Below are 26,708 nucleotides of genomic sequence, written 5' to 3'. Positions count from 1 at the left end.
AATTAACAGAAAACTAATGTCAATATTGTGGCAGATATCACTGAAAAAGCCCACAACAATGTGCTTGAAATAAGCAGATTATTCCATGTTCTCTGATACTTAAAAAAATCACAATGCCTACTTCTTTGTGTCATTAAATATAGTACTGGAGCATGATTTATAAAGGTTGCGTAATATTCACTTGTGTAGCTATCCTACACTCAACCAGCCCCCTGTTGTTAGATGTTGAGGTTATTTCAACGTTGGGTTGGGTTGTTTGGCTCCTGTGAGATGTAACCAAGTGACACTCATCTTGTCTGTCATCACCCTTGGCACTTTCCATGGGTTCCATTTATCTGGGGGAAGAGACCTAAAAGGTTGTGCTTTGGACGTAGAAACAGATTTATTCCATGTCATCCCCAAAGGTGTCACCAAGACGTCATCAACAATGACGATGATAGTGATGACAATGGCACCGACGACTAACGCCATTTACTTAATGCATCCACCCAGTGGTTCATGCTAACCCCCCCCCCCCACTCCCCGTAGCTTTGCTTTGTTCCTCTCTCTCTCACCTGCCACACCCAGTCCCCAAGAAAGTCAGTTCAGTGTCCCAGATATTTCTTGAATCTGTCCATTTCCTTTGCATTTCCCTGGATGCCTTCCTTCTTTTGATTACCTTAGTAGATGTCAGCTGTGGAACTGTCTTCCAGTCTGTGTGTTCCTTCTAAAGTGCAGCCCTGGTCGTCCCAACGTGTAAATCTCATCACCTTAATAACATCCAAACGTCTTCTATTGGCTCACGAGATCCAGCCTCACCTTTGTCTCTGTTTGTCTTCTCCGTTCTTTCTGAACTTCTCTTGTGTCTGGATCAGCCCCGTCTCTGAAGACCTTTGTCCTCGTCACCTTGGCTACTCTAACAAACTACCATAAACTGGGGAGGCTTAAATGATAGGAATTTATTTCGCACAGTTCTGAGGGCTGGAAGCCCAAGATCAAGGTGTTGGCTGATTTGATTCCCCGTGAGGCCGCTCTTCCTGGCTTGCAGACAGCTGCCTTCTCACTGTGTCCTCGGATGGTGAAGAGATGTGTCATCTTTCTCACGTCTCTTGTTGGACGGGCACTGTTCCCATTCACTTGGGCTCTACTTTTATTACTTGATCACCTCCCAGAGGGCTCACCTCCTAATACTGTCACACTGGGGATAGAGCTTCCACATGTGAGTTTTGGAGGACAAACATTCAGTCCCCAGAAGCCTTCGAGTCAGCTCTTCTCTCTGCCTAGAATGCTCTTCCTCTCTTTCCCCAAGTTATCTCAGTTCCTATATTGCTTCCTCCAAGAAGACTTCCCTGACTACCCCCCATCCCAAGTCTGGGTTGGGTGCCCTGCTAGTGCTCGGTGTGACTATCTGTGTGGATTTCCTTCCTGGTACTTATTTTAGTTGTCACAAAATTCTCTTACCTTCTGTGAGAATAAAGCCTCTTCCCTCGTCCTACCAGATCTTAGCTAAGTGTCCAGCACATAGTGTGCCCTCATTATTTCTATGAATAAATGAAAGCCATGGCTGCTGCTTCTTTTACAAGATGACAGCTTCTACCCACGTACAAGAACCAGCTCAAAAGCCCTCCCATGTTTGCTTTCTGGGGGGTAGAAAATTGTGTTCTAGGCAGAAAAATGCTTTAAAAACAGAATAGGCAAGCATTTGTGTAAATCATTAATAAATCTGTTTACTATTTTTATTTGCATTAGATATCAAATTAAATATTGCATTAAGTGAGTCAAATATTAATATTGCATTAAATATATATTACATTTTAAAAATTGAATACTAGATGCTCTTCCTTGGAGTTGGATTATGAAGGCTTTAGCACAATCAGCCCAGCATGTGCTAACTGCGTATGGTTGTTTTCTGTGTCACTGTTGATTTATTAGTCTATGGGAATAAGGGAAAAGGCAAGAGGCTGAGGGGGCCTAGGGTGGTGTGCCTAGAGTCGATATCCAATGGCAGGAGGGGGAGGAAATGAGAGGAGGAGGGGGAATATATAATTTATTGTGCACTTATTTGCCACACATTTGTCCTAAGGGATTTGCATGGATTATCTCTCTTCATTTCCTTAGAGACCAATGAAACAGGGGCAGTTATTATTCTACTGTATACAGGTGAGTCTCAAAGATGTTGAGAGGTGTGCACAAGGTCTCAAAGCCTTGGTGGGACAATCATAGGCATTCTGACTCACATTCTTAACTATGACCCTCTAGTACTACTTGGAGGAGGAGCTTTCAGATTGCTATGAATCAAAATGGACACAGAAGTTGTAGGGAATTTAAAATTTTGGCTATCTTTATTCCTGATGACAGGGGAAATCTTTATTCCTGATGGAATTAATTAATTAATTAATTAATTTGTTTATTATTTTTGTCTTTTTAGGGCCACACCTGTGATATATAGACGTTTCCAGGCTAGGGGTTGAATTGGAGCTGCAGCTGCTGGCCTACACCACAGCCACAGCAATGCAGGATCTGAGCCATGTCTGCGACCTACACCACAGCTCACTGCAACACCAGATCTTTAACCTACTCAGCGAGGCCAGGTATCGAACCTGCGTCTTCATGGATAGTAGTTGAGTTCATTTCTGCTGAGCCACAACAGGAACTCCATATGGTAGAGTTTAGACCTACCCATCTATGCATCCTCTATCCATCCATCCATCCATCCATCATCCTCCCATCCATTCCATTCATCTATCATCCATCCATCCACCTGTCCATCATCCATCATCCATAAATCTATCCATCTTACTGGTTCTTACTGATCTCTTGATGGGTACCAGTAATGGGTAGATCTGGGACTATAGGGGTGAACAAGACAAATATAATCCCTATGCTGATGGATCTCATAGTCCAGTGGCAGAAGCCAAGACCACCTGACTCTTGTATCTTAGGCTCTTTCTCTTTCACCACGATGCTTCCTTAGTCTGAAATACTCTGCTCATGAGCTTTATTCCCTATCCTGTGCCTCCAAGAGCCAGGATGGGAGGTGGCACTGAAGGGAGCTCTCTGGCCTCCAGTGCTTAGCATGCCCTGACCTCTTGGTGACTTCTTCAGAGAGAACCTGGTCATCATCATCTTTTCCTGATGACGGGTTCTCCCCTGGTAGGCAGGACTGTCATGTGATCTGTTGTGCCCTAGTGCTCAGAGGCCACAGGTGTCATGCGTTGGGGTCCAGGTCAGATATGCGTCTGGGTCTTTAGGGAGGATCCCTGTCTCCTGTGTTAAGGGCCTCATCCACATCTCTGCCCAGCTGTTTCCTGTCCCACCTGCATGGAAGATACATTATCTATTCAGGTGGCTCCCAAGTCTTCATCACATCCCCATACACTGTAATGGGGCCGATGGGACCCCAAGTAGATTCTGGAATAGAGATAGAAGCCTTAGACTTCCATTCAGACTTCTCATATGAACCCTACACTAGTGTGTCCAGATGCTTTCTTGACCATTCTAAATGGATGTCTCAAGGATATTGCAAATGTCACATGTCCACTTGTCATATGTCTATCAAATACCTTCTACTCTCCCACGAATTTTTCCTTCTCCCCCAGTATTCCCCAGCTCAATCATTAGCATCACCCGTCACTTTGTACCAGTCATGCAATCCAGAAAATGAGAGGCCATGGTATTTCTTCCATCCCCTGGCCTGCAACACACACACACACATACACACACACACATACACACACACACTGATCTACCAGCAAGTACTCTTGCTTCTATCTCTAAAATATTTCTCTAGCCTATCTCCTTTCCTCCATTCCCTCCAGCATCACCTTAATTCACACTTCTGTCACCTTTTGTGGAAACCACAGGTGCCTCCCAACCAATTAAGCTATTTCTACTCTTGCTCACTCTAAACTGTCGTCCGTATGAGAATAAGAGCGAGCCCGTCCCTTCCTGCATACATGTGCAGTGACTGCCCATTGCCCTTGGAAAGAATCCAGACTCCCAACTTGCGGTGGATCCCCAGCCTCCTTTGATACTGTGCCCACCTACTTCTCCAGCCTCACTGTATAGAACCCTTGAGCCTGCTCTGTTCCTCTGACTAGGATGCCAGCCTCAGAGTTCAGTAGCTGCTTCCAGCTCCGTCTGGATTGCCAGTTCTCCAAGCACAGTGGCAGGACACAGCAGGCCCCCCGAAACAGTGGTGGAGTGAACAAATGAAGCAGCCAGGTGACAAGACAGATCATGGTTTCCTCCAAGGTGGGGGCTCTCTTATTTGTAGGGTTGCACACTGGGGCCTTTAAAAGTGGGGTGCACCTCTGATCCTGTGTTCCTTGTCCATTCTGCAGCAGACACAGAGCTCTTCCTCTGAGAAGGGACTCACAGCCCAGCTGTGAATGGTGTGGGCAGATGACGGCCTCCAGCTGTTAACACCTCAGGCCCACCTCAGCCCTTGAGCTGCCCCACTCTTCTCAGGTGGGGCCCAGCCAAGAACTGCGAGACTGTGGCCCCAGGTCCTGGCTGTTTCTGCCGGACGCAGGACTCCCAACCAAGTGATGGGCACTTGGCTCTGGAGTCCCCGTGACATGCCAGAAACTGTGAGCTCTGCATCCCTGCCTGATGGCCTCCCTTGTCCAATCCTGCCTTTTACAGCTCCTGTCAGTGTCCTGTGGCTGCTGCAAAAAAAGAGCACAGAGTTCCCATTGTAGCTCAGTGGGTTAAGAATCTGATTAGTATCCATGAGGATGCAGGTTTGATTGCCGGCCTTGCTCGGTGGGTTAAGGATCTGGCATTGCTGTGAGCTGTGGTGTAGGTCGCAGGTATGGCTCGGACCCTGTGTTGCTGTGGCTGTGGTGTAGGCCAGCAGCTGCAGCTCCGATTCAACCCCTAGCCTGCAAACTTCTATGTGCCATGGGTGTGGCCCTAAAAAAGAAAAAGAAGTGTTCATGAGCTGGGTACCTTAAAATGATGGAAATTTATTCTCTTACAGTTCTGGAGGCCAGAAGTCAAAGTCATGGGGGCCATGCTCCCTTTGAAGGCTTCACGAGGGGATCCCTCCTGCCTCTTCCAGCTTTTGGCACCTCCTCGTGTCCTTGGATTCCGGCTGCATCACTTCAGCCTCTGCCTCTGTCTTCACATCACTCTCTGCCCTGCATCTCTGTCTCTCGTTTCAAATCTTTCTTTACTCCTCTCTCTTAAAGACACTGTCTTTCACAGAGAACAGACTTGTAACCACAGGGAGGAGGGGGTTGGGGGGGATGGATTGGGAGTTTGGGATTAGCAGATGCAGATTATTATATGTAGAATGGATAAACAATAAGGTCCTACTGTATAGCATCTGTGTAGGATTATATTCAATATCTTGCGGTAAACTATAATGGAATTCATGAGAAGGATATGAAAAAGAATGTGTGTGTATAATATAACTGAATCACTTCACTGTACAGCAGAAATTAGCATAACATGGTAAATCACCTATATGTCAATTAAAAAGAACACCATCTTCGGATTTAGGGCTCCCCTAGTCCAGTGTGACCTCGTTTCACCCTGATCATACCTGCAAAGACCTTTTTCCCAAATAAGGTCGCATGCATAGGTTCTTGGGGGGGGGGTGGTTAGGACTTGAACATATTTTGGGGACACTGTTCAACCTCCTCCTCTGGTGCTGTTCCCCGCTAAACCTTTGCTCACTAACTCTGCTTTCTGGAAGACCCCAGAGATAGGCTTCCTTCTCTCATCTGAGTGTTCTGTTCCTTGCCTAGGGCGTTCTGCTTCTGCTTTATTATCTGAGTTTTGCCTTCTCCAGTGCCTTGGAAGTTACCTGAGGGCAGGTGTGTGTCCTTCTGGACAATGCCAAGTGTGAGCTTTTGCTGACATGGAAGAATCAGAGATAAGAGAGATCTTGGAATCAGAATCAGACGAAGCAGGTTTGAATCCCAGCTCACTGACCCCTGGGCCCCTGAGCCCCTGAGCCCTATAGTTCTCTGTTTTCATGATCTGCAAGCCAGATGTAATAGTAATATTGACCTTTCTTGCAGTCTTTTTGTGAGGATAAATGTTTCAATTCATGGACAATTGGAGGGTGGGTTCACTACTCTTCCGTTCACACCACTGCAACCTCTCTTTCCCACCCCCTGTCTTCTAAGAAGCCTGTAAAGCTCCTTTGAAAAAGGAGAGGCACCCCTAAAAAGGGGAATACATGCAGGAGTTTTGCTGGGGCTCTGTGAAGTCTTGGGGCCTAAACAGGAATCTTTATGGACCATTGGCAGCTTTGAGACAGCTGTTGATGGAAGGTTCTTTACAGACGGTGCTGGGGCTTATCATCCCGGGTTATGTGCTCCCCCTCAAAGGTGAGGTCGTTCTGCAGGTCCTGGCCTGGCGGCTGCCTTTAACTACCCCAAAGACTGAATACTCTTTCTTTCTCTTCCCACTCCCGCTGCAGTAATCCTAACCCTCCCAGAGGCAAGGAGGATCCTCTGATTGATGGAAAGTCTTATATAAGGAAAGGCACCGAGGAAAAGCACAAAGATTAATCCAAGTTCTAATCCCGTTGTAGGAACAAAGCGTGTCACCTGCTTGGGCATGGTGCCGCGGCTGTTATGAATATTGCCGCTGGATGTCCCAGGGTCATTGCACTTGTCATGGGGCGGGGGGGAGTGAGGGACATGCTCAGAGTGGAAATTCTGCTCCCGGAACGGAAGATGGGGGAAGCCGTGTCTGTGGAAATACTCCGCTGGGTAGAGGGACAGAGAAGTTGCCGGCAAGCTGGGGTCCTTTCCTGCAGGTTGGCATTCTTGCTGTGCCTTCTAGGAGATTGCAGGCTGGAGAGAAAACCAGAAAGCAGGCCCAGGGGTGACTTCACCCAGGAGTGGTCTTTCTGTTTGCAAGGTCTCGAGAGCAGAGGACAGATCCATTAAAAACATTTTTTTTTTTATTAAAGTCTAGTTGATTTACAATGTTCTGTCGGTTTCTGCTGTACAGCAAAGTGACCCAGTCGTACATAAACATACATTCTTTTTGTCATGCTATCTCATATTATCTTCCATCATGTTCTAACCCAAGAGAGCAGATATAGTTCCCTGTGCTGTGCAGTAAGACCCATTGCATATCCATTCTAAATGTAACAGTTTGCATGTGTTTTAGGAGCAGGGCATAGACAAGAAACACTGGAGCTTCCAGAGAGGCCAGTGCTGTGATGACTAGAGACACAGGTGCCTGCTCTACGCTGTCATCTGTCCCCCTTCTTCCTCTTTCCTTCTCTTCTTCACCTCCTTCCCCTGCAGGCACGGCGTTCCCAGATGTGGAGAGCAGAGGGGGCGGGGTGGGGGGAGGGCAGCCTGCAGGCAGGGAAGGTGCCTCATTATTATCCTGGGCACTGTTCACAATTTGAACTTGGAGCCTCACAGCTCCTGCGGCAACCAGCCAGGCTCTGATGAAAGTTTCATGCAGTTTTCTCTTCCCTTTAAAGCCTGTTGGGACATTTTCAGCAGAGGACCGAGGGGTGGAGTTCACCTTAATCCCTCTCTGTCCCATATTTCTGCCTTTAAGTGGATCCAGGCCCGAGCCTTGTAATTATCTCAAAAATAGACCTGATAGCCACGGTGCCTTCAGTGGGTTTACTTGGCGGTGTCTCATGAAACAGCGCGGCGAGGCAGAGATAGCCTGTTGGCAGGGCGGATAGATGGCCCTGCGTCTGTTAATCTCACATTTCATCTCCGTTTAAGCAGTCTCTGAGCTCATTAATTGTCTTTCTGAGAAGGGCCAGGCATTTAATCTTTGAGAGCCATCTAGCTTTACTGAGTTCATCCGGGCTGAGGGACGGGGAGGGGCAGATTGTAGCTGTCCACCTAATTTTACTGAACAAGTAAAAATCACTGGGCAGAGTGATGGCTCTTCATCTGAGCCTGATTTTTGTATTGCCTGGAGGTGGTGCCGACTGCTGCCCCCACTGATGGTGGATGAGCTGCCACCTCCCCACGCCGTCATGGCACAAAAATCACCGTCTTTTCCTGACATAAGGTGGAGTTCTGTCAACGCCCACGTCATAGGAACAAACATAAAAGAAACTCGGAGGAGTTCCCTTCGTGGCCTAGTGGTTAATGAACCCGACTAGGAGCCATGAGGATGTGGGTTCGATCCCTGGCCTCGCTCAGTGGGTTAAGGATCCGGCATGGCTGTGAGCTGTGGTGTAGGTGGCAGACATGGCTCGTCACATGTTGCTGTGGCTGTGGCTGTGGCTGACAGGTGTCGCTCTAGTTTGATCCCTAGCCTGGAAATTTCCATATGCCGCAGGTGCAGCCCTAAAAAGCAAAAACGAAACAAAAGAAAACCTCAGAGAGCTGCCTCATGCACTCAGAGTTTCTGTCTGTTTTAAACAAACCAGTACACAATCATTCACATTTTATGAGAACGATAAAGTAAAATGACTCTTTATACGCTGCATTTTTTAAAAAACCGTCAAGCCCCTCTGATGCATTTAAAATAGACTGAATGTTGATGAATGAGGAACTAGTTAAATAAATCATGGTGCATCCGTAGCATGGAAATCCATGCAGCTGTTGAAAAGGGAAGTGATGGCTCCTCACTAGGGCTTGTCAACTGGTGGTCCCCTTGGGGGACTCTTGGCCGTGTCTGGAAACATTGTCAGTTGTCACAACTCAGGGGGGAGGATATGGTCGGGGGGGAGGCCAGGGATGTTGCTCAGCACCCCACTATGCATTGGACAGCCCCCACAATAAAGAATTACCCAATCCAGATTTTCAGCAGTGCCGAAATTGAGAAACTCAATTCTATATAAATTATCTGGAAAAGATTTTCATATTCCCTTGTTAAGTTTATAGGAAGTAAGTGTTCGGATGATTATCTATAGCTCCAATCCACACTTTCAACATTAAAAACTATATATTGTGTGTATCTGCCTAGGTGTACATCGGAAGATATGTTTGTACACATTTTGACAAAGACCAGAATAATACATATCAAATTTGTGTGGCTTTTTTTCAGGGGTGAGTTTGGTGAATAGTAGGGCCTTTCTTCATTTATCACTCAGAAAAGAATGGTGGAAAATAATATTGATTTTGATTTATATAGAGTCAATGGACACCCTCCCTTTCCAGGGTCACACATACCACAAAACTGATTTCCACAGGGCAGCAGATACGTGGCTTTTCAAAGGACTGTTATGTAAGGCTCTCTAGATGAATGCTATAAAGGAGATTTTTATAGGGGACTCTTTCTTTTCATTGCCCAGTGTCTGCCATTAGTTACAGCCAAGCCTGGCAATCCTAGGTCTTGATTTCTTAAACAAACAAAATAAAATGAAACTCTGAATATGGGAGAGTAAACAGATCCTGCTGGGTAAAAATGCATAAAATGTCTTTAAGCAAGGAGGTCCTACTGTACAGCACAAGGAACTATATCCATGCTTCTGGGATAGAACATAATGGAGGATGGTATGAGAAAAACAATGTATCTATATATATGTGTATGACTGGGTCACTATGCTACACAGCAGAAATCAACACAACACTGGAAATCAACTATACTCTAATAAAAATAAAGTAGAATTTCAAAAAGTCTTTAAAAACACATCATGGCACACCAAAATGACCAACACTCAGAGAAACAACTGCCGTGTTATATTCATTTTGACCAGATTGTCCTGCTGGTCCCCTTGCTTTCAGCCAAATTGTTCTCAGCAGCACAAAGAGATTCGTTCAGAAGCCTTTGAAGCATCTATTATTATGCAATTATTATGCAGTAACCAGACCGGGGAGGAGAGTGCGAGAGACACAGCTGCTGAGGATCAAGAGGGATTGAACACGCGGATGAGCGAGACGAGGCCCCCAGGCTTCAGCTCAGAGGGCTGGCAAAACTGGGATGCGTTTCTCCAGCCCAGGAGATGGAGCAGGCACAGCTGGTGGAAAGAGCAGGGCATGGCTTGGATCGTGTGCTGTGGAAATGTCAGTGGGACACCCATGTGGAGAGAGCGGGAGGGCAGTTTGTGGTGTCCGGAGCTCAGGAGCGCAGCCAGGGCCGGGGGCCCACATTTGGGGGTCCTTGAGGAGGTGGGGATTGAGCTCTGAGTGGAGGAGGAAATGGTTCCCAGAGAGGGAGGAGTGAGATGCCCCGCAGAAGCGGATTCCTCGGGGATGCTGTGTTCTCGGAATAGGCTCCTCCCAGAGGACAAAGGACTTTGGGAAAAGACGTCAGAGAGGGGACAGACAGAGCTTTAAGACTCCCTGCAGAGGGATCCCCACAAGGTGAAAAGGGACAGGGGACCCTGGCTGTGCGATAAAGCTGTGGATGGCGGGGCCCCGGGCGTTGAGGAGTAAATGAGAAGGCAGAGGGCCCCTATGCGCTCTTCCTCCAAGCTGTCGCCCTTCTTGTATCTGCCCCTCCTCCTAACGGTACGCGCCCTTGGGGACCGTGTCCGTACATGCTTCTCGCCCTGTCTCCAATGTTGAGCCTGGTTCTGGTGGGAAAGGAGCAGAGAGAACTGAGCTTTTACAGTTGCTATAGGAGGTGAGGGAGGAGGAAGCAGCTGGCATAGAAGGAGGGTTTGAAGATAAGGGGAGGGACGATGGACAGAGGAAAGGCTGAGGAGGCACAGGGCTCCGTGCTGACATCCCAGGAGGAAGGTCTCTTTCGGTCCACTCCCTAGTAGGCAGACCCTGGGCTCCCCTTCACCCGTCACTCTTGGTGTGCACCTCCCTTGTAATCTGAGGTCAGAGACCCATCTGAGCCTGCCCAGTGGTCCAGACACTGATGTGGGAGGGAAAGATGGCACTCTGCCCTGCCCGTGCCTCTCAACACGGGCAGGTGGGACAAGCCTTCTTGTTTACTTTGCAAATAGGAGAGAAACGCCACAGGTGTGTTGGGAGGCCATAGGACAAGCTGCTCAGCAGCATTCACTCCAAGGGTTTCCTGTTTATGAATTGAGGCTCTGGTTCTAAGTCATCTCTTTATGTGAATGGTCTGTGCTGGCTGGTCCCAGCCCATGGTCATGGTTAATCTGTGGGGCATGGACTTGACCAACTATGATAAAAAACGTACTAATAATGACTCCAGGTATTTTCTTTCATCCTAACGCTTCTTCGCTGTAAGCATCTTTGCTGCAAAAACTTTTGCCTCATAACTAATTGGCCATGAGGCAGTTTTGCCATAAAGGATAAACTAACTGGTTAACAGTTGGTTTCATTTCTCTACGGATGCAGGACTCCCATTTCTATATTTCATTAATCTCAGCCCTCATGATGGTCTAGTGAGGAACAGATGTGGTGTTATTAAAACACTGGATGGTAACAACTACGTGTATGGATTTGATAGAAAATACGGTGATCAAACTTACTGGAAGTGTTAAATGGTGCAAAGCCAGATTATGTATTATCCTAGAAAATTATAATATCAATTTGCAGATCCTTCTGTGATTTGAAGGCATGGAGATGAACCCGTGTTTCCCATAGAACTTTGGAACATTTACCAACGGACATGTGATAATCTGCCAAGAAGAAACAGCAGTTTAGAGGCTTTCCCAGTGCCATGCAGGGCTGTTACAGACATGCATTCTGGTGTTTGCAAACGGATCCCTCTTAGCTATTTGGTGACATTGTCATGAGTTTGTACTCATTTTCAATGTGTGCAAATATTTTGTATTTCACCATAAAGTCTTTTAAATTTTGATATTCATTTTGCATGTTTGCCTTTTAAACGTCCCTCTTTCCTTTTTTTTTATTTTATCTTTTATGGTGAAATTGCCTTATGGCGGATTAGTTTTGCAGCGAAGATGTTTATGGCGAAAATGCTTGTGGCAAAGATGCTTAGGGCAAAAATGCTGGTCTAGGCTAATGACAGCTCTTGACACTTAGGCTAAACGCCGTCCATGAACCAGGTGTGTGGTATCTCATTTGAGCCCCGGGACCACCCTGTGAAGGGGGTGGGTGGGAGGTAACGTGGAAGATTGCCTTCTCCAGATGGCCCCGTCCGCTGTGCCTGAGCCCGTGGGGAGTAAAGCAGAGCAGTGTCCTCTCTGCTTGTGTTGAAGGTACTGCCCCCGTGAAGCTCAACACAGTTTGTAGGGCCTGAAGCCCTGGTTGGGACTAGCCAGTGCCAGGGGATTTTCATCTGTTCGGCAGAGTCCAGGAAAGAGGTTTTGTTTTTACTCTGCCTTGAGGTCTGAGGAGGTGCGGCTGGAGCCCCCAGGGCACGTGGACGAAGGGGCTTGATCTGAGCTTCGGGTATGGAAAAGAAGAGCTTGTGGGGTCTTCCCTCCCTTTGGGCGGGAAACCATCTCGGCCAATAGAAAATATGGTGGAAACGTGAGCAGAGGGCGGGGAGAGAAAGAGGAAGGAAGAGAAGGTTTACTTGGCTTGGACAGCGATGTCCTGGGCCCAGGGGCAGGCTGGCCCTGGGATTTGCATTTCACAAAGTGTGTGCGAAACTTGCTTCTTTCTTTTCATCTCAGCCAGGGCCCTTCCTGTGTTGGGAGCTCTGAGAACAAGTGGAGCATGTATGTGGGTCCAGTCACAGCACGGGTTCTCTTTGGGGCTACAGAGTGGAGTAGGCCGTGGCTTTTGGCTCTGTGAAAATATGCTTAAAATCTTCTGTGCCTTCCAAACTTGCTTAGACACCAAAACTTCACATGTGGAATCTTTAAGTTCAGACATGATCTGGCCCCTGCCTGCCTCCCTGATGTCTGACTCTCTCCAGATGCTCCAGCCTTCCTGCTTCCTGGCCTTTGTCCACTCAAGGCCCCAAGGCCTTTGTACCTGCTGTCCCTGCTTTGAAAATACCTACTCCATGTACACTTGGCTCCTTCTTGTCATGCAGTTCTCAGTCCCCCCCCAACCCTCAACATAAAGTAGCACCTGTCACTCTCCCTCCCATAACCCATTTTGTTATCATCATTGGACTCTCCACTATCTGATGGTAACTTCATTTATGGCTATTGCATTCTTTATTTTCTACGTCCTTTCTCCTCTCTCCCACCCTCTGTGATAAACACAGAGCCTACAGTAAACAGTACCTGGCCTGTGTTAGGCACCCAATGAACATTTTTGGAATGAATAAATCAAAGATTTCTTCCCAAGGAATGTGGTAATTTTGTTTAAGAGCAAAACAAAGGATAAGCAATTGTTTCAATGTGAAACTCAATATTTCTTTTTTTCTTTTTTTTATGCAGGATCCACTGTCCCTGCCATATAGCCTGGTCGAGGGTCAGGTAAGTACTCATTTTATCTTGACTTAGGATTTTTGTTAAGTCTAGTGGAAAGGAAGGAGATGAAAAAAAGCCTCCTATTGTTTATTACTGTACAAACCCACCCAGTGGGAGTGGCTAAGGAGAAGGGCAGGCATCGTCAGTGCTCACAGCCTATAGTTTTCTTAACCTCCCCTCCCAGTTGGAGGGGCTCCTGGGCATAACTGGCCCGTGTCTGGTACCAGACACAGCCCTCCAATCCCATGGCCAAGGCAGACATCACCAATCAACCACAGCACAATTCAACCCTTACAGAGAATAATTCCTGCTGATTGGTCATGGAAGGCTGCTGAGATGAATCTTACTTGGCACTTTTGATGTGTGAGCTCTAGGTAGGTGGTTAGGTGGCTTCGTATTAGGAACGACGAGAGTGGTTGTGAGGATGGGAATCATGCCCATTCCTCTATTTTATTTTTCATTTGAAGATGAATAAAGGAAGCCCACATCCTCCGGCATCACGCCACATTTTTATTAGTGTTGGAGCCACCAGAGCTTGGCCATGTAAGAATATAATTGAACCAAACAGATCTATACCTTGGGGCAAAGCATTTTTTCTATTGATTCCAACTCTCCATTATTATTGTTGCCTAATGAGGAACTAATGTAATTTCTAATGAAGCCACATGGCCCTCAGATAGATGAAGTAAGTTTTCATTTCCCTTGTGATGCTGTATCCTCTCTTCAATTAAAACCTGGGAAGGAAAATTAATGCAAATATAAGAAAAACGTTTTTTCTAAGGTTAGTGTCAGGACAGCATCTTTTTATGACATAGGTAAATTTCCTGGGTGATAGAATTGGAGAGGCTGTGCCTGGTCCTTGAGTGGCCTGGAGAGGGTTTACATGGAGAAGGAGGCTTCCTGGAGAGGCTGGCTCTGTGATCTGTGTCATTTGAGTGGTGATTAGAGTAAGCTCTGTGCTCCACTGCCCCTGCCCCTCCCAGTGTCACTGTCCATTGGAGCAGTGTGCTCCAGCATCCTGCTGTTGGCTGCCAGTTATTGGTAGAAGAATTTGAGGAACTGTGGGTTGATTTTGGGGGGGGGGTAATTTATTGAGGAGAAATTCATGTAACATAAAATCATGCATTTTCAAGTGAACAATTTAGGGGCATCTGGTATATTCAAAGGTCATGCACCCATCACATCTAAACATATTCGTCACCCCAAAAGCTAACCCTATTGGCAGTCACTTCTCTTTCCCCCTCCTCCTAGCCTATGGCAACCACTAATCTTCTTTCTCTCTCTCTGGATTTGCCTGCTTTGGTCTTTTCATATAAATGGAACCAACCATAGGCAGCCTCTTGTGGCTGGTTTCTTTCACTGAGCATCATGTTGAAAAGGCTCACCCATGTCGTAATCCTGTGCCAGTGCTGCATTCCTTCTATAGATGAGCACTATTCCATGGCATGGATGGACCACATTCGTTTATCTGTTTGTCTCTTGGTGAACATTTGGGTTGTTTCTTTGGCTGGTGTGAAGAGTGCCGCTGTGAACATGTATGTACAAGTGTTTGAATACCTGCTCACTTCTTTGGGGTGTATACCCAGGAGTGGATTGGCAGGGGCCTCGGGTAATTCTGTGTTTAACGTTTTGAAGAACTGCAAAATTTTCCCATCTGTAACGAGGGGAAAAGGAGTCTCAGCAAGGTCTCCCGTGTCTGCTAGGACTTGAAGCCTGGCACGCTGCCTCCAGGGCCAGTCTTTCTAACCACCATGCCGACCTACCTGCGGGAGTCAGCCCTGTTTGGCACGTTCTACTCTGTGCTCTGCCAGCGGGGCTGGGGGTGGGGGGAAGCAGGGGTGGAAGGAGAGCAGAGGGGAGGCTTTTCTCACATCGAGGGACCAAATGTATCCTTCCTGGCCAGTCTCCCTCTTTCCCTGGGGCATCTTGACCCTCTAACTTTGCACGATCTGTGCAGCTGCTGGGCCACTTGATTGAGTGGTTGCTTGATTTGATTGCTGGGGTGGTTGACATAGCTTCTCAGTCTCTTTCTCTCGCAGAGCTGACAAAGTCAACTTGACAAAGTCATGACAGCTTGCTGGTTATCATGGGGCCAAGTGCGATAATACTGCTTGAGTTAGTCTGTTTTATTTTATTATTTTATTTTACTTTATTTTATTTTTAGGGCTGCACCTGTGGCATAGGGACGTTCTCAGGTTAGGGGTGGAGTCAGAGCTGCAGCTGCGACCTACGCCATAGTCATAGCAATGTAAGATCCTTAACCCAGTAAGTCAGGCCAGGGATTGAACCTGCATCCTCATGGATACCAGGTGGATCCTTCACCCACCGAGCCACAATGGGAACTCCTTGAATTCGTCTCAATCTCCACAGTCCCTAAGCAGACTAGGTCTCATCAATCCTTTTTTCCTACCATGGAGGGGCAGAAGCCCAGAGAAGTGAAGTAACTTACCTGTAGTCACACAGCTTATAAGTGACAGAAGTGGAATTTGAACCCAGATCTGTGCATCTCCACAGCCTGGATTCTTCCTGTTGTGTCTGTGTAGGCTTCTCCAGGACCCCTTCCCCTCCAGGCATCAACATTTTCCACACTAGTGTGGTGAGTTTTTAAAGATCCCATCACAGTTTGGGCTTTCCTGGATCCACACAGTCCCCAAAACATCTTGAGATGCTGGGAATGTCTAAGTTGCTTGTGAGAAAATCGGAGTTCCTGTTGGGGGAAAGACATTCCATTCTTCTCTCTTCCTAGTTAAACCCCTAGGAAGCGTATTGCAAAACAGATGATCTGGCACCTACAGTCAAGGTGACTGCTGCTTAACTGACTTTGTATCCTGCCTTCTCAATCCATTGGCAGCAACGGGGGTGAGGTCTGGATTTGTTGTGTGGAGTTGTTTATCCTGCTTCCCCACTCCCCTCAGCTGGATGCTGCACAAAACCAGACAGGGAGGGTCCAGGTCCTCAGTGGTGCTGGCAGCCCAGGAAGCGGAAGGTGGGATGCTCCTCGAGGGAAAGGGAGAGGAGGGTGATAAAGACGACATGGGCAGGTAGGTCCTGTCCCTAGGGAGTCCCTGGCTCCCCAGGCACCAAGCAGTTAAATGCTCTGCCTGGAAAGTAACTTCCCCCAGGTTTCCTCTCCTGAGCGTGATGAAGCGCAAGGGGGAGCTGGGGCGTATTTACACCTGCTCCGTGCACAAGTTTCAATGGCAGTAATTCTCTGACCTTTTAAAATGGATAAATCTCCTTGGCAGGGGCATATTTCTCAGGCTTAGCTCGGAGTGGGGGCTGAGGCACTGGGAGATGTGGCCAGACCAAGGAGAAGATTGATTAGCCCTGAGGGGGTCTGTTCTGGACACCTGCCACGCCCACAGCCCCACTCGGGGTGATTTGGATGGAAAATAAAGGTATTTGGGGACGGAGTGTGAGTCCTTGCATCACCTCCCAGATGGATGAAAGCAGGCAGGCTGTTTTTCAGATTGTGGCGGATTTATTCCTTTGATCACCTGCCTCTGTCTGCCTCCTCTGTGAGTTCTGATGGATGCTCTCTTCTCCTGTCTCTGTTGTTCTCTGTCACAGGGAACACAGGGTGAGAATCTTATTATCACGGCTTCTTTAACTCCCTTGCAGCATCGCCGGGGAGTATAATAACCTCTGTGGGTGGCGGTTTCCTTCCTTTTATCCTCCTTTCCTTCCCTGTCCCTCCAGAGCTTGCCACCAAGAGGGGTGGGAGAATCCAGGGAGAAGGGTCTGGTGTTTCTCAGACCTACTGTGCATCAGGTGATCCCACATGAAACCCATTTGCAGGTGGGGAGCCTCATGCCCAGAAAGGCAATAACTGTCCAAGGTCCTCCAGCTCACTGGAGGCAGGACAAGGATTGAAATCCAGGTCTGATGGACTTCAGCATGTGCTCCTTCTGCTGCTGCCTTGAGGACCGGGGGTTGACTCACCAGTGAGTGTCTTTCCCAGCGTCTGGGCTCCTCACTTATTTGTCAGGGTGGTGCCTTCGCTCCTGCCTCACCTCCTTCCCTCAGCGGTTTTTAAGTGCATGGCACCCTCCCTGTTTGAGAGGCTAGGACTGGCTTCCCAGCGATCATTTCCTAACGAGGAATGCTTTACCCTGCTCAGCCAGTGTCGGTTCATAATTACCAGTGTAATTAGAGCAGGATTTACCATCTGAGGCCCCATGGATGTGGCAAGCCTGCCGGCACTGGTAGCTCTGTCTGGTTCCCCATGGAACCCAAGGTGTCTTCGGAGCCCCGCAGAACCATATGGAGTTACCTTAAGTACCCAGGCAGATCCAGAGGCTTCCCGTGGTTCTTAGAATAATGCCCAGACACCCTGACAGGAGCCAGCTCCTAGCACCTTTCTGACCTTGGAGGCTCTCAGATCCAATGCCATCTCCTTTTAGGAGCCTCTGGCCAAAGAATCTGCCTCTCTCTGCCCTCCCCCCCCCCAATGCTCTTTTCTATTGCTCTGTTTTACCTTCTTCATGGCACTTAGCTCTATCCAAAATAACATTCTTTTCCTGTGCTCAGGTTTGACTCCCTCTTCCTAAAATATAAGCTCCTCAGGTAGCACCTGTCTGCACGTCTTGTTGAATGAAAACCTGAGACCTTCGCTGACACCTTATTACTCCTGTCACCCCCTTGTTTATCTTCATGCCTCCGTTTTTAATAACTTTATCTACTTACCTTTTGTTTCTTTGTGGTTGGAAAAGGTTTGTAAAATTCCTGACAGCAAGTGCCTTATCTTTTTATTCCACCGAATCCCTAGCACCTTCTGTGGTATCTGGTAGGGAGTAAATTCTCAGTGCACATTGGATGGGTGGGTGGATGGGTGGGTAGATGGGTAGATGGATGGGTGGCTGGGTGGACAGTTGGATGGATGGATGGATGGGGTCAGGTGGATGGATGGATGGATGGGAGGGTAGGTGGATGAATGTATGGATGGATGGATGAATGGATGGATGGATGAAAGGGTAGGTGGATGGATGGGTAGGTAGATGGTTGGGTGGGTGGGTGGATGGATGAATGGATGGGTGGTGGATGGTTGGGTGGGTGGATTGATTGATAAATGGACAAGTCTGGCTGAATTTTCCTGAAATATCTCTTGGACACTTATAAAATTGTGCTATATGGCCTCGGGTCCTTTTTTTTTTTTTTTTTTTTTTAATAGCCATACCTGCGGCATATGGCAGTTCCTAGGATAGGGGTCGAATCTGAGCTACAGCTGCCAGCCTATACCACAGCCACAGAAACACCAGATTCTTAACTCACTGAGTGAGGCCACGGATCAAACTCACATCCTCATGGACACTTTGTCAGGTTCTTAATCCACTGACCCACAATGGGAATTCCAGGTCCTTTAAAAAAATCTGAGATGGGTTGGTTAGGGTTTCCCAGAGCTACTATATTTCTGTGGGTTTCTTTTGGTCCTGGCCATTGTTTGGGCTTTATCTGTTTTGAATCTATGTTCTCTGACTCACCAAGGTGGCTTATTGACTAGCACTGGTTATGGATTGAAGTTTTTATTAATATACAGTGACTATCTTGAGCTTGGGTAATGCTTCCTGCCTTGGGTTTTTCTAAAATCCATGTTGCTTTACCATATGTCTTTGGTTCCCATGAGCCTGGAAACATCCTTTCATTGTTACTTTTAGAAATTTCCTCTTGGAAATGCAGATGTCTTTTGGAAATAGCTCATGGATGGATCTTGTTCATTCACCCCACCTGAGCATTGTAGCCTTTTAATTGAGAGTTTGGTATCAGTGCATTGGCCTACATATATATGTATGTATGTGTATATATGTGTGTGTATGTAGCTATATGCATGTATATGTACATTTATTTTATTTTTTTTGGATCCCTTGTCATTTAAAAAATTATTCCTTAAAAAGAACTTTCTCTTGCTGCTTCATTTCTTTTCTCCCTTCTTGGCTCTGCAGATTCTGTTTGATTTGCTTTTATCTTACCTGCTGATAATTAATTCTACATGTGGTTGCCTTTCACTTCTTTGAAAAGGATGCTGTAACCCTTGTTTCTCTAATGGTCAAAGTCAAGAATGAAATGGCGTCTTTGAACTCCATCCAGGCAAGATGAGGACAGTCAGCTCACTTGCACTTTGCATTTCTCTGCACCCTCTTCCGTGTTCCCAGGCATTGTCGCTATAATTGGGACCTCAGAGCCAGCTTTGTGCCCATAAGTGATAATTTTGACATTGACATAGTAATAGATAATGCTTGGGGAAGGGTTAATATGTAAGAGGCCCAGCACTAAGCACCAGATAGAGAGTTTCTTGCCTCATCTTCTTGACAGCCCAGTGAGGAAATGTCCTTTGCCTCCACTTTCCAACAGTGAAAGTGAGTCTTTGGGGTTTCATAACTTGCTCGAGGCCACACATTTGAGTGAGTAGCAGAGCCATTAGTACCTGGAACTGGCTCTAGCTCTTAACCAGGACTGTCTTGCTCGCTGTCAGAGATGACGGCGGCCAGCTGCTTGTGGCTTTGGAAATGTATTTGCGTCTAGTCACTCACTGGGGCTCTGACCTGCTCTGTTTCCACCCACAGTGCTCCTCTAGAACTGCATTTACTTTACTGACCCCCCACCTCCACACCGGCACCCCCACATTTTTCTGTGTTGAGGCAGCCCCTGGGGGCTCTGGTTGAAATGCAGAATCTGATTCAGTAAGTCTGGCGTGAAGCCTGAGATCCTGCATTTCTTCTAAGCTCCAAGGTGATGCTGACACTGCTGGTCCGAGCTCCTGTCTGTGACAGCAAGATTCTGGATTACTCCAGAACCTCATCACTCTGCCTGCTTAATTGGCTTTGTTTTTATCGGTGCTCTAGCTCATTACTCTTTAATGCAGTGGTTAAGCAAATAGCCCCTGAAGACAACTGCCTTGATTCAAATCCCAGCCGGGCTGCTGACTCACTGGGATAACAGTACCCGTCTCACTAGGTTGTTGTGGAGTTTAAGCAAAGCAAGAGAAACGAAGTGTTTCTTACAGTGTCTGGCATATGGTGCCAGAAGGTACCTACTTGGTGTTATTATTTGCTTCATCAAAGCCCTTCAGGCTAGGACAGCTCAGACCTTTCACTCTCTCCCCTCCTCCCCCTTCCCCTCCTCTAGCTCCTTCCCCAGCCTGCACAAGCTTGTGCAGATCTTGTCCTTAACCTCTAGGTTCTTCCTGTTTCCTCTACAAGAATCCTGTCCTGAGGATGGCAGGAGCTCACCTCTTCCATGCAGCCCTCCTGGCTAACCTTTCTCAGTCTGGCCCTCCCAGTTAGTCTTACAAACACGGCCACTTCTCCATCCAGCCACAAGAGCACTTGGTGAACTCTTAGGAATGGACATTTTCATGGACATGCATTTGGAAAATACACTTTGATAAGCTATTTTGGACTGGGGACAAGAGCCCTGGGGTGATTTGAGTAAGAACAGAGCATGGCTGTTCTTCTGGAGTGAGGTGTGCGACCTTAGATTCAAAAGGGACTTGGTTAGAATAATAGAGGCTTAGAGGCTTGGCCGGCGGGGGGGAGGGGGGGGGTGGGGGGCGGGGAGCGAGAGGAGAAGGAGGGAAAAGAGAACAAAACAGCTCCATGTGGAGGAAAATTCTGGGGAAAGAGCAGGGATCTTTGAAAGGAATTGTCGGGAAGTTCTGCACTGTATGTACCACCTTTTCCCTGTCCCATAACCCCGTGAGCTGTTCGGCGACATGTCCATTTCCTCTTTGTGTTTTTGGTATTGGCTCTGCTTGATGAAGTGCCAGGTGTGGTCTCCTGCAGATGTGGCAGGGCTCAAGCTGACACATTGTTGGCTGCCGTCTACATAGGTAGCTCATCTACCCTGAGGTGAGGCTCAGGTGTTAGGAGCTCTGAAAATGTCCCTAGTGATTCCAGGGTACTGGATCAAGGTTGGGGACCACCGACTTCAAACCACGCGCCCCCTGTTGGTTGTGTACGGTGTTCATAGTGTTCCATGCCCAGAGCGTTTTTTTTTAAAGGTGGGAGTTCCTGACTGGCTCAGCAGGTTAAGGATCTGGTATTGTCACTGCTGTGGCTTGGGTTCCAATTCTGGTCCAGGACCTTCCACAGGCCATGGGCGTGGCCAAAACCAAACAAACAAAAGGTGGCGTTCATGTTATCATCGGTTTGGCCAATTTGGGAAACAGTTATTTTGGTTTCTTCACTGCAGGTCTTATCAGCACTTTGAATATGTTCATAATATACTTTGTCCCTACAACCTTTTGGGGGAGTGTCTCTTAACACGTGGGCACTTAATGCCTGCTGGTCCGTGAGCCCTAGAGCCAGTTTCAGAGGATGCCTTTACTTTGGCAGATTGGATGATGGTGCTGGTGAAGGAGACAGTGATTTTGATGACAGTCACCTCATGACCAAGCAAAGGCCCAAAGAACTAGGAGAGGAATGCTCACACTCCTGTTGAGGACAGACTCTCTTCCCAACCAGGTGGCCTGGACTGTCACTTCCAATTTGGGAACCGATCTTACTTTGCATAAGTGATTGAAGTAATTGCCCCGGCTGTTTCAATCTACAAGATGCTGAGTCGGGGCAGGACAGCTAAAGGAGTTAGTTCTGATTTTCCCTAGATTGTTTTTGATCTGCAGTCCCTGCCTTATTGCTCTCCCTAATTGCAAGCTCCATATGGAGGAAGGAGCTGGGGTGCATGTGATACCTCACACTCCCCTCTTCTGATGGGGTTGTGTGTCAGGATGGATTCCTCATGGCTACTTCTTTTGTGGGTGCCTCAGAACTTTCTGATCCCGGAAAGGGCTCCCTAGAGAAGGAAGGTTGCAAAACAGTGTATCTTGTCACTGAAGGGAATTTCTGGCTCAGGCCCTATTGTCCGTCCCCAGCCTTAGTGTGATGTTCTCCATCGGCTCAAACAGAAGGGTTGTGGTGGAAAGATTAGCTCACCCGACAGAAATGCAGCTCCCTTCCTTTTTGCTGCACATCCTGGCGGCCAGCCTGGCTTCCCACATTTAGGCGATCCCTCCTTTTTGCTTCAGCAGCTCAGAAAGGAGGGAGTAAGGAATCTACAGCCCATAGAACTGAAATTCTGCATCCCCTGGGAGGAGCAGGAGTCAGAAGAGGCAGCCAAACATTCCCAAGTCGACAGCCAAATGTTACCTCTTCCCTGGAGGCTCAGCTTGGTGGAGTAACTTCCAGAACCTTGGTGTTTTTCACCCCATTTTAGGATAGCCTTGCCAAGGGAGTTTGATTTCTCAAAGTGGAATGGTCTTCTGAGCTGACTGACAGAGAGAGGGAAGGCTGTGAGCATTTACAGGGTTGCATGCTGCTGGTGCTAGAGTTCCCAGTGTGCCTTCCAGTAATGGGTAATAAATGTGCAGTTATTTAATTTGGAGCCAGAGCTGCAGCATTATCGATTACCTGGAACGTCTAAAGCTCTGGACAGCGAAAGCCCCTTGCACAAAGATGTGCATCTGTAGCAAATCATTGGGCATTTAAACAGACACACAAAACACACACCCATGGTAATTCTCATTGGCCCTACAAGTGCAGGTTTAGAAGGGCTGGTGAGCTTTGAGGTGCCATCCCAAGATGCAGATATGCAGAAGGGTGGATGGGCGGATGGGTGGATGGCATCAGCTTCTCTCTCTAGATCCACCTGCTGCTCTCCTCTACCCTCACAGTGCCCCGGGAGCCTTCCCTGTATAGACCACAGTACCAGGCTCCCTTGCCTACTGGCTTCCGGTTGGGTTTGGGCAATAGGGAGCCATGGCAGGTTATGAGAGGAGGGAGGAGAGGGCAGGTTCATAGACCCTGCTCCCTCCCCTAGGCCGTTGCATCCCTAAACTCTCTCTGTCTGTATCAGGCTCAGAGATGGTGGCAGAGCCTGGAAGCCCCTGTCACTAGCCCAAGAGCACTTTGTTATCTCTTGGGGCTGCCCTACCCCCCCGGCTGCACCTATATAAATTGTGCTTTGATTCAATTCCTCTCAAATGATCCTAATTCAAGTGTGCCATCTGTTCCCTTCTGGCTTATACCATGGGCAAGACATGGCTTATTTCACTACATGTAAATGGAGTCACAGCTTACATGCCATCTTCTCAGAGCCACCTCCCTGACCCCTGCTCTCTATTACAGTGTCTGTTTATCTCCTTTACGGCACTTGTCAGATCTTGGTGCTGTCATTCAGATGGCTTATTGGTGTGCTTGCTGCTCATTTCCTTCCCTAGAGCAAGGACTTTAAGCACAGAGAAGTTTAGTGACGTGTCTAAGGCCACGCAGCTAGGAGAGGGTAGAGATAAAATTCGAAGTCGGGATTTTGGTTCCAAAGGCCCAACCCCCGAGCCACATGAAGAGGCCAAGCTGCCAGTGGGGTACGATTTCCTTGGAATCACTCCACTCCTGTTACCTGTATTCATGGTGGACAGAGAAAGTTAGACTTTCTGAAATATTTCATGAGCCTTACGTTGCCTCCTCTTTCCTACCAGGTGTTTTTTCCAGATGCAAAGGCAGAGCCCGGTCCTCAACAGCCTGGCCCCCTCCCTTCCTTGTTTCCCTCTCCCCATCCTCCAGCTCAGCCACCAGGAGCTCAGGAGCTTGTCTCTTGTCCACAGGCCCTTCTTTCTCTAGTCCAGAGGTGGTTTCTAGAGATTATCGTGCTAATTGAAGTAAGTCACACAGAGAAAGACACATATCATATGAGGTCACTTATACATGGCATCTAATAGAAAACAATTCCAAAGACCTTATTTACAAAGCAAAAACATACTCACTGATTTTTTTATAGTGATTTTTATTTTTTCCATTATAGCTGGTTTACAGTGTTCTGTCAGTTTTCTACTGTTCAGCAAGGTGACCCAGTCACACATACATACATACATTCTTTTTTCTCACATTATCATGCTCCATCATAAGTGACTAGATATAGTTTCCAGTGCTACATAGCAGGATCTCAGTGCTTATCCACTCCAAAGGCAATAGTTTGCATCTATTAACCCCAAATTCCCAGTCCATCCCCCTCCCTCCCACTCCCCCTTGGCAACCACAAGTCTATTCTCCAAGTCCATGATTTTCTTTTCTGTGGAAAGGTTCATCTGTGCCATATATTAGATTCCAGATATGTGATATCATAGGGTATCTGTCTTTCTCTTTCTGACTTGCTTCACTTAGTATGAGAGTCTCTCGTGGCATCCATGTTGCTGCAAATGGCACTATTTTGTTCTTTTTTTATGGCTGAGTAGTATTCCATTGGACTCACAGATTTTGCAAATCAAACTTACTATTACCAAAGAGGAAACATAGTGGGGGAGGGATAATTGAGGAGTTTGGGATTAACATGTACACACTGTATAAAACAGGTAACTGACTGGGACCTACTGCACAGCACAGGGAACTCTACTCAGTATTCTGTAATAATCTATATGGGGAGAGAATCTGAAAAAGAGCAGATATATGCATATGTATTACTGAATTGCTTTGCTGTATACTTGAAACTAACACAACATTGTAAGTCAACTATATTCCAATAGAAAATTATATTCCAAAAAAAAAGGGGGGAGTTCCCATTGTAGCTCAGCAGGAACAAACCCAACTAGGATCCATGAAGATTCGGGTTCCATCCTTGGCCTTGCTCAGTGGGTTAAGGATCTGGCGTTGCTGTGAGCTGTGGTGTAGGTTGCCGACGAAGCTCAGATCCCACATTTCTGTGGCTGTGGCGTAGGCTGGCAGCTACAGGTCGGATTCCACCCCCCTAGCCAGGCCTCCGTGTGCTGTGGGTGTGGCCCTAGAAAGACAAAAAAAAAAAAAAAGGAACAACAACAGCCAAAGAGGTGGTTTCTACATCGGGATCTGCTGGGCGTAGAGGCTGCTCAGTCCCTCCAGGTGGTAGAGTTCTCCCCAGAGGCAGGGGCTGTCTAGGATTCACAGGAGGGACTTGAGATCTGGTTTCCTTTCAAGGGAAAAACACAAAAGAAATCCCTGCTGTGCTCTGCAGAATCGCTAATGATGTGTATTGAAGCTTTTGACCACAGGTTGCAGCCCATGGGGGATTTTCTTCTAATCTCCCCCAACGGTCCCACGGAGGTTGAGATAAAAGCACATGCATACCTGTTACACATCTAGAAACACCTCACCCATTTTACCTCATATATAGATGAAAAAACAATCCCTACAGCCTTGTTTCTCCAAAATACAAGAATAAAGAAGAAAACAAAAAATATTCTGTGATCCCACCACCTAGATAACTCCTGCTGACATTAAAAATGCCCTTGATTAGACAATTCACGTGGGACAGAAAGGTAGAAAATGCTCCTGTCCCCTAGCCCAGCCTGTCCTACTTTCCAGTGGCTTCCTGAATTTCTTCCATCTAAGGCTGTGCGAGTGAGTGAGTGTGTGTGTGTGTGTGTGTGTGTGTGTGTGTGAATGTGTACAGCAGCTTTAAACACAGGTACTAACGTGGTCACACAGAACACACTCTTTTTCTTTTTTTTAAGGCCGGCCCCATGGCATAAGGAAGGTCCCAGGCTGGGGGTTGAATCACGGCTGCAGCTGCCGGCCTACACCACAGCCACAGCCACAGCAACGCCAGATCCTTAACCCACTGAGTGAGGCCAGGGATTGAACCCACATCCTCATGGACACTATGTCAGCTTTTTAACCTGCTGAGCCACAAAGGGAACTCCTTTTGTGGCTTGATTTTTTTTTTTCCCTTGCATCTTGGAGCGCTTTCTTTTTTATTTTATTTTTTTAAATTACAGGATAGTTGATTTACAGTGTGATGCCAATCTTGGAGCTCTTTCTCTATCAGCATAATCGGTGCTATTCCTTTCTTTGTGACAGCTGTGTTAGATGTGATCTTATAGCTGGGGCATGACTTGTTTGATCTCGACAGGCTGTTTCCATGGATTTGCTCTCAGGAGCAATATTTCCGTGAACATCCCCGTGCATACATCTTGCCGTATTTTACAGGGAAACCCGTACGGACTATATCCCTAAAGGTGGAGTGGCTCGGGCAAAGGTCAGAATGTTTTAAATTCCAATAGGTATCGGGAAAGTACCCTTTGTGATGGACATGCCAGGGATCCTATCATTGAATATTGGCACCTGGTTCCCCACACAGGTGTATTAAGTCTGAAACTATTCAGACACTCACTGTTGGGAGTGGACGACTTAGTCTGTTGTTCCTCTTCACGCTGACATTGGTCCACCCGACCTCTGTGGTGGTACCTTCCATGCTGAGTGGAATGTTCTTTTCCTGTCTGGCTCCCTCATTGCACTGGTGTCATCTAAGGCTGGATTAGGGTCTTACATTAAGCATCCCACCCAACTCAGTAGCGAGCTTACAGCTGACAACCATACATGCTGGTTTGCATCTCTCAACTCTTCCCTACGACCACCACTCCCATGGAAACACGTTCTCAGCTCCCAAGGATGCGATTATCACCCAGCTGCGTGTCTTTCTTCCTGACCAGGGCCAGCTGCTGGGTCCTGGGAAAAAGGAAGAGACCGTGTACTTCCTCAGGCTGAAATTTCTCGGTCAGCCT

General features: G+C 47.4%; 1 protein-coding gene across 1 annotated transcript in view; it reads left to right on the top strand.

Moving 5' to 3' along the window:
• Positions 1–26,708, top strand: part of LOC125127492 (uncharacterized) — a 557,563-nt gene that overhangs the window by 191,046 nt on the left and 339,809 nt on the right. Inside the window, exon 2 of the mRNA XM_047780559.1 lies at positions 13,154–13,192. Coding sequence (XP_047636515.1) covers positions 13,154–13,192 — 39 coding nt within the window. The remainder of the gene's footprint in view (positions 1–13,153; positions 13,193–26,708) is intronic.

This window comes from Phacochoerus africanus, chromosome 5 (genome assembly GCF_016906955.1).
Source record: "Phacochoerus africanus isolate WHEZ1 chromosome 5, ROS_Pafr_v1, whole genome shotgun sequence".
Taxonomy (NCBI): Eukaryota; Metazoa; Chordata; class Mammalia; order Artiodactyla; family Suidae; genus Phacochoerus; species Phacochoerus africanus.
The sequence above is the reverse complement of the archived record's forward strand: the minus strand, read 5'-3'. Positions and strand labels throughout refer to the sequence as shown.